Source organism: Drosophila innubila (genome assembly GCF_004354385.1).
Source record: "Drosophila innubila isolate TH190305 chromosome 3R unlocalized genomic scaffold, UK_Dinn_1.0 11_E_3R, whole genome shotgun sequence".
Lineage (NCBI taxonomy): Eukaryota > Metazoa > Arthropoda > Insecta > Diptera > Drosophilidae > Drosophila > Drosophila innubila.
The window spans coordinates 1-8,468 of record NW_022995379.1 but is presented as its reverse complement, the minus strand read 5'-3'; the positions used below and the strand labels follow the sequence as shown (position 1 = coordinate 8,468).

The 8,468-nt window shown below is 34.7% G+C and overlaps 1 protein-coding gene across 1 annotated transcript; it reads left to right on the top strand.

The window, feature by feature from the left end:
• Window positions 1-3,446: 3,446 nt before the first annotated feature.
• On the top strand, window positions 3,447-3,880 carry LOC117789403. The gene is made up of 2 exons (XM_034628419.1): window positions 3,447-3,552; window positions 3,611-3,880. Exons 1-2 carry the CDS (start codon window positions 3,451-3,453, stop codon window positions 3,878-3,880), a joined length of 372 nt encoding a protein of 123 aa, XP_034484310.1. The 5' UTR covers window positions 3,447-3,450.
• Window positions 3,881-8,468: the final 4,588 nt, after the last annotated feature.

Sequence of the window (8,468 nt, the reverse complement as noted above, 5' to 3'; positions counted from 1 at the left end):
TAGCTTTTAAATTGTTTTTATAGTTTGGATATGAAATTTTTTTTTCGTGGGCGATAAAGGCGGTGGAATTTTGAAATAAACTTGATCTGCTTGCAATATAGAGGCCTACATACCAAGTTTGGTGTCTCTACTCTTATAGTCTCTGAGACAGTCACAGACACATTGCTAAATCGACTCGGCTGTTGATGCTGATCAAGAATATATTACTATTACCTATTATGCCTATTACGCATATATTCAACCCAATAGACCCTTGCACTTTTTTTAAGTACGGGTCTAAAAATAAAATAAAAAATCCTGCCTGGTGTGGAAATGTACCCGCGCCTCCTGCACCTAGGTCTAACACACCATCATCTGCACTTCTTACTAAAGGGAAGGTCAGACAGGCAAAATATTTGGGTCAAATTCAAACGTCAGATGTTTGTACAAAATAAAAAAATTTTGCCTAAATGTTGGTCGCCGGTCATCCGTTAGGCAAAATCATCCTAATAGTTGGCAATGCTGATTTAGTACAAAACTCGGTTAGCATGCAAACAATTTGTGAAGTGTTCATACATTTGACACAAACTTAATTTTGTAACAAAATGACAACTTAATAAAATGCCTACTCTTCTCAATGATTTGCTTTATGCACTGTCATCGGTGAATGAAGAAAACAAAACAATAATAAAAGTTTTATATTGAGAGTTGTGCTGCAGCAACCATATTCGCACTCTATGCTGTCGAGGAGGTTAAAAATAATAGAAATATAAATATATTCAATAATTCCTGACACGGCATGTTGTATCATACGCTTAGGCTAGCTGGGGATCCGCTTCGCTCGTGGGTAGATGCGGCTAGAGTCGAGAGCGTACTCAACATCAGCCACTTAGGCACTTAGATGCCGAAGATTTCATGCCCTTGCCGAGTGTTTGTTTTTTTTTTTATTTTCGACTATTTGTTTCAATGATTGCTATAAGATATTTGTCGGACTTAAACAAACTTGGTCAGAATGCAAAATACCTAAATAGATGCAACTTATATCAGATTCTTTATGATAAATCGGTTTTTTGACACAAATATTTTGCCTGGCTGACCTTTCCTTAAGGTACTGAACTCGCCAGCTGACCAAACACTGCTATATGATAATTAAATAAATGTATGTCTTTGTTTTGTCACATTGATTTTGAAAAAAGCCATGATCAAGAGATTCGAACCCGGAGCTTCTGCTTTTGAATCTAACACCCCATCCTCTGCACCACTTTGCCCCTGAATACCGCGCCTGACCAGACTCTTCTACACTACAAACACATGCAAACAGAAAATACATTTAAACTTAAATTAAATGCACTTGCACTTCGAATTTTGAAAAACGGAGCCTTATCTCCAATAAAATTATCTTAAGAATATTTTGCCCAAGTTTCAAGGTCGTACGTCAAACCGTTTAGCCCGTACAATGCAAAGTCAGTCAGTGAGCCACGCCTCCTTCTCTATTATTACTATTACTATTACTCTAAATTTGGTGAATACTCTAGGATGTTGGCCTATATCAAGTTTATTTTAAAATATGGCCACACCCACTTCCGCCCACGTAAAAGATATAAAATGTGCTGAAAATTTCATCGAGATCGGTTAATAAACAGAGAAGATATTTGAGAAATTATGATATATGGAGGAGATATAATCACCTGGATCTCAGAGACTATAAGAGCTAGAGCTACCGAACGGTGACAATACTGCTATGTTGCGCACGGAGATCAAATTTGCTGTAATCGACAAAAAACTAAAATATCCAATTACATGGCCAATTTAATTGGTAGAGATTTTAAATTCAGCACACGTATAGATTACCATCTTTTTGATGTATTTTAAATTTCATTGCGATCGAATAATAATCAACGAATATATTAAGCAAATAAGTTTCGCTTTGCACGCCGTGGTACGAACAGTCTGGAGAGGTGGGGGTAACAGCAGGTACACATGTTATAATAACAAAATACTATTTTAGTTATACATGTTACGAGGGTGGGCTGATAAATAGTCGGCCTACCAAAGAAAACACTGAAATTTCTTTCCACCAAGCCATTTCTTTAAGTTTGGAAATAAATAATAGTCACATGGTGCTAAATCTGGAGAATAGGGGATGTGGAAGAATTTCATAGTGTAGTTCACACAATTTCATCATAGCAACAACGCTCTTGTGAGCCGGGCGTTGTCCAGAAACATAATTTTTCTTCGCCATGTGCGGCCTTTTTTTCTTTAGTTCTGAATCGAACTGTCCCAAAGGTTAGAATAGTATTCTCCATTAATTGTTCTGCCTTTTCTAGATAATCCACATTGAATTACGCCTCAGGCATCCCAGAAAACCGTTGCCATTACCTTGTTGGCCGACAAACCAATCTTTGCCTTTTCGGCGCCGTTTCTCGGTTGAAATCCACTGCTTGACTGTTCCTTGCTTTCTGGTGTATGGTGATGTATCCAAGTTTCGTCGACAGTCACAAAACGACGCAAAAATTCATTCTTATTTGCGTTTAACAATGCCAAACTCTCCTTCGCAATGACCAAGCGGTTGCGTTTGTGTTCCGCTGAGACAATCACGGCACCCACCTTGACGAAAGCTTACTCATATTTAAATATTTGTGTAAGACGTTTCCAACACGTTCATAGAAATGTTTAGGGCCTTAGCAATCTCTCAGCTTTATTGCGATCATCAATATCATTCCGTGGACTGTATCTACCATTTCTGGGGTTGTCACCTCTGGGACGTCCGGACGGTCCTTAGCAGTCCAATATTTAATGGTCGAAATCGATAGCTGATTCCCAATAAACTTCGATTAACTCATTTTTTTTTCATCGTTGGATTTCTTTTTTAAAAACAGAAATCTAATGACAGCTCGATATTCTATTTTACTCATTTTGGGGACAATGCAAAAGTGACCATGCTAAAACTCCCGCCAAAATTACCAGTGTTGAGAAAAACGCCTAAAACTTTTTCAGCAATCAGCCGATAGAAAACACTAATCGAATAAAATATTTATGTATTGTTTAAGATGTTTTTTTTGGTAAGGCCGATTACTTATCAGCCCGCCCTCGTACATCAATGTTTTTTTAATATAGAATAATTTTGTTATTCCTCAGTTAATTAACCAATTAAGATGAAATCTTCAGCTTCCAAATTGTTGTTGTTACTCGACATTCTTTCGATTTGATAGTTGGTGGGGGATATGGGCAATATTCCGTAACAAATTTGATCTGCGTGCACGTCCTAAGAGTATTGTCAACAGTTTTGGCTGATCAACTTCTTATGCGTCATACGGACGAACAGAAATTGTCACAAACACAAAAGCCTTAGTGGCCTTTGAAGCTGAGCTAAATATTATCATGCGGTTTCACCGTCATTGTGCTTATTTAGTATATTGCTGACCATCGTAGGGGCAAGTTGTGAACTTTAAAATAAAAGTACAACTCAAGATGTTGGAGTACATAAGATTTTTACTCACTTTGGTGTTTGTCGCAGGATTAAGTTCATGTGAGAAATACAACTGCTTTACTTCTGATTATAGCGATACTAAGGTAAGACGATTTAAGCCAAGGTATTCAGATTAAAATTGAAGATCATTCCTTTTCCTAGCATACAGATATGGAGATTAAATGTAGAGAAGGCTGCACTGGCATTGTTCCAAACTGTAAGCCACATTGTGCTAAGTGTCCTATGAACAGTAAGTGCACGAAACCAAATTTTTGTGAATGTGACTCCGGGTATAGAAAGAGGAACGAAACTGAGCTCAACATGGTGCCATACCAGAAACTGACAGACTTACAGAGTTGCATACCCATTTGCAACGAGGGTTACACAGTGGTTGTGAATAGCAATGGGACTGTGGGTAGCTGCACAAATTAAACAACAATACTTTGACTGAAATTCATATCGTTATCTACAGCCTTTTGATTTGTTTATTAATATTATTAACGCTAGCTGGTATTTTCATGGTTATTGCATTGTTGAAAAGAGAAAGTCTTCAACGATCAGTCGAAAATAATCGAACAAGTTCATGGCGTACCTGTCTGCTTCACGTCATATGAACTGAAATAAAATCTACAATTGTACTATATTTTCAAAAAAGAAATTTAATTTATATTTTTTAAGCGTTACTCATTTAATAAAGTTTAAAAAAGTATACTGTATATGCCGACAACTCGTTTTCTTTATTTTTTATTATACCCTGAGCCCATGTGCAAATGGGCAAAAAGGGTATAATGTGTTTGGCAGAATGTATGTAACAGGCAGAAAGGTGCGTGGCAGACCCCCAAAAGTATATATATTCTTGATCAGGATCAACAGCCGAGTCGATTGAGCTATGTCCGTCTGTTTGAACACTGAAGCTTTTCATCTTTTATTTTATCAGTTAACCGACTGGTCAGTATGGCTTGGTCAAATATTTACTAAAAGATGTGTAAGCACAACAACGCAAGTCGCGACTACCGCTTCGAATTGAAAACCATCTCGCCCAGTCTCCTCTATCTATCATGCAACTTGGCCTTAAGAGGTCTTTGGGAGTTGGCCAGATTTCCAGTTGGCAATGTCTGTGTTAATTATCTAGCAGCAAGTGGTCTATGGTCCAGAATGTCAAAATTGGGCTTTTGAGAGATACGACATTGTCTCTGATTGATTTTCAGAAGAGTTTCATTGTATTAAAAAATACTGAAGCCATCATCCTCTGCAGTAAGGATAATAAAACATTTTACAGATTTCAAGCAGCTCAGTCGAATAAAAGTAAATGAAAATTTATATCTTTCGGCGTTGCCGTTAGCAACAGCAAATTAAGACCATAAGGATAAATGATATAAGCCTTTAATATAAAACCAGTGTTAATAAATTTTGACAAAACCAAATTTCACTTATTGGCAAATTTATCTAGATTGCAAAGTTGACAGAAATATGTAAAATGCCCATAAATGTTACAAATAAATAAATACAACATTTTAATTAAGTGAATCGACTAAACTAAATTTATGATATGAATATTGCAACTTGCCTTTGTTACCTTTTTAGCAATTGTATTTTAAATATAATTATATTGTTCTGTGCTTCTTGATTTTTTTTTTTTTTAAAATTAACCATTCGTGTGATTCATAGGTCAGTTATACATTGTACAAGCTTATCAACTCTTGTGCTACTCATTATAAATATAAAGTAAAGTGAATGCCTCAGCTCTAGAGTCAGTTCAACGTATATTGCAACAACGCAAATATGGATCTGGAGCATAACTACAAGACACCACTATATATCGTTGCCTATAGTGTTTTGATATGTGTTTTGTTTTTGTTTTCTTGGCTATTGGTTTGGTTATACGTTTCAGAATATTAAAAAGAAAACAAAGACGAAATGGGAGAAATACGGCTGCATCGGTTGAATCGCTGAATTTATAATACTAATTTATAATATGTTTTTGTAATAAATGAAATTAATCTATTTTTAAAATTTATTTTTAGATTATTTAAATGGCTCTACTGGAAATATTATTATGCATTCAAGCCTTAATATAAATAGTCATACACTTAATACAGTCATCAAAATCGACAATAACATACCTAACTATAAAACAAATAGGATATGTCGGAACCCAATTAATGCGGCTCCATAAATTTATATTTACACCAAATCTTTTCTTCCTATTTAAAAATGATATCTCTGAAACTATTGCCTTAAATTTTAAACTGTGATGAGCACTAGGCAACAAATTTTAACTATTAAACGAACGAAACAATCGAACATCCATTCTCGTAGGTTGTGTATTTGGTAATGTTTTATATGGAAAAAAGCTACAAAAAATCAGATTTTCTTTATTCAAAATTTATAGCTTTAAAACTACTGGTTTAAATTTAAGACTGTGTATAAAATTTAAGATGTGTAAAAAATAAATATATTCATTAGCTTTTAGAAAGAGTAAAGCTTTTGAAAATTAGCTTTGGCATTCACATGTAATGATGACAAAAGTATGCACCTTTAAAAAAATAAGAAAAAAAGCCAGATATTTAAAAATCATAAAAAAATACCTGCCAGAAAATAATGTTTTCTTCAGTTGTGGCTCCAAATCTATCCAAAAAAAGTTTCGTTCGTTTAATAGTTCAAATTTGTTGCCTAGTGTTATTCATTCATCAGTTTTAAAATTTAAGGCAATAGTTTCACAGCCAAAGATTTGGTTTTAAGTATAAACCCAAAAAAAAAACCTCACACGAGGTAAAAGTCAAGTGACGAAAGCATTTCTAGTCCCAAAATTTCTGATATCCAATTTAGGACGAACAAAATCAGTTTAATCTAATAATTTTAAATAAAAATATAATTAATAAAAAAAAATGAAAATTGCATTGTGCACTGTGAGCAAAAGGTGAGCTTTTTTGTACATAAAATTACTTTTGCGCAGTGCCGATTGTACGTTTTATTAAATATTAAAATTAAAAGAAATCAAGAGCCGTTTTGTCAAAAATCGCCAAAATGTGAGCTAAAAGTTTTTTTTTCACCTGTAAAGTGTTGCCTGAGTACTTAGAAAAAAAGTTTAAAGGTTTAAACACACCTTTAAAATGATATATAGAACATATCTGTAGCTTTTATGGCTTGGAAACTGTTGAGGTTTCAATTTTAGCGGATTTAGCGTTTTCCCCTAAACTAGCGGTTTTTCAAAAGTCGTAGAACAAACATTTCTAGATTTTCGAAAAGGAATAAATCCGCATCATTACATTTAACCTTTTAGAGCTTTGATACAAACAGACAAACAAAGAAACTAACTTTTCATTTCATTTTGAGAAGTCCACTAAAATTTTTCCACTAAAATTTATTTATCTGTTGAACCAGTTATTGGATTTGGGTGATTAAGGTATCAATCGACGCGTATTTTTTTTTTTTTTTTAAAATACAAAATTTTACCAAAAGACCCCAACAGCCCCCTTAGCTGCAATTATTTAAATTTTTTCCCTCCCACTTACACCCCCGTATCTTATGACCTAATTTGTTAGAAAAGTTTTAGTATGTCCATTTTGTAAGTTAGAACTAAACCTTTCGATCGGTATATAACTTGATCTGATCGACAGTCGTAGCAAATTTTCCAACTTAGCTGTATATATAGTTAGTCGCCTTTCCCTTCGTGCTGCTTTCGTCACTAACGCGAACTGCCGTCCGCAGTGATTTGGGAAGCCGCATTAATTGGGTGTAGAATTGATAAATTATTCTTCAATTATAAGAAGTTAGAGCTAATCAGTATAAGAAACAATGCTTCGATTTGCTTAAGAAAGCGGAGCGCCCACGCGCCATTACAGATTCTAACGCTCCCAATGAAGAACATATGGACCATCTTATTCGCTACGATGAAGACTATAGGTTCTTAAAGGTATTTTTATTACGGCTGCTGAAAGTAGGCGGTTAGAGCTGATTGTACTATTGAAAGATAATGAAAGATGCCCTCAAGTGGATTTCGAAAATGATGCATCTATTTCTCCAGTAATAGACTTCATTGATCGATTTGCTACCACGGATGTAACAAATAATGACCTCTGAGTATATAAATACCAAAAGCACAAGCATGTGCACTCATGCAGAGAAGTGAAGAGAGGAAACTCTATTTATCGCTTTGGTAACCTTATTTTCAATGCCCCAAACTGAAATTTTAAAAGATTCAGAATTTTAAAATTAGTCTATCGATTCGGCACCATTAATCACTTGAGCATATTCGAAAATATTTTATCTCACGATTAAGTGATCCTCACTTACGAGGACTACATATATGCCATTAGGTCTGCTTTGAAAAGTCACAAATTTTCCTGAAGAGAAGTTTTGCCCAATAAATGTTAATGCATGTAATAAACACATTCTTGAAATGCAACGAGCCAATATTGATATACAATTTATATTGGATCCATAAGCATGTTGCAGCTATATAATTATATAAACAAATCCCAAAGGAGCATTTCTAAACTGATGCGATGCTATCAAAGAGATTAAGAATGGTAATCTATCATCAGGCAAAGGCTGCAGTATATTGTCATAAATTCATTACCGGCAACTGAGATTTCAGCCTCAGGAAGCCGTCTATTGTTGTTTAGGTATGCGATTGTTTTGAGACAGAAGTGTATATTAACACTTAAGTACCGGAGCATAGAGTTAGAATGCTAAGTCTAAAGAGCAACTTCAAAATATGTCTCCGGACTTAAATGACATATTTGTAGTTGTTGCTCAATCACTTAGAACAGCGACCACATAGTCTCTGACGGCCTGTGTTATACAAAATAATTATACAAAACCGCAAGAGGAACGTCAGAGTAGCTATAATGTCGACGATAATGTTGACAAAAAATCAAAACTTAGGTGGTTTGCCGCTTCCTCTTCTCGATGGAAGTGGATTTGTCAGAAAGAGAACCAAGAAAATAATTAGATTTAGGAGTTTTAATTTAAATAAACTATAGGCAATATTACTTTAGGAACTAGTAATACTCTA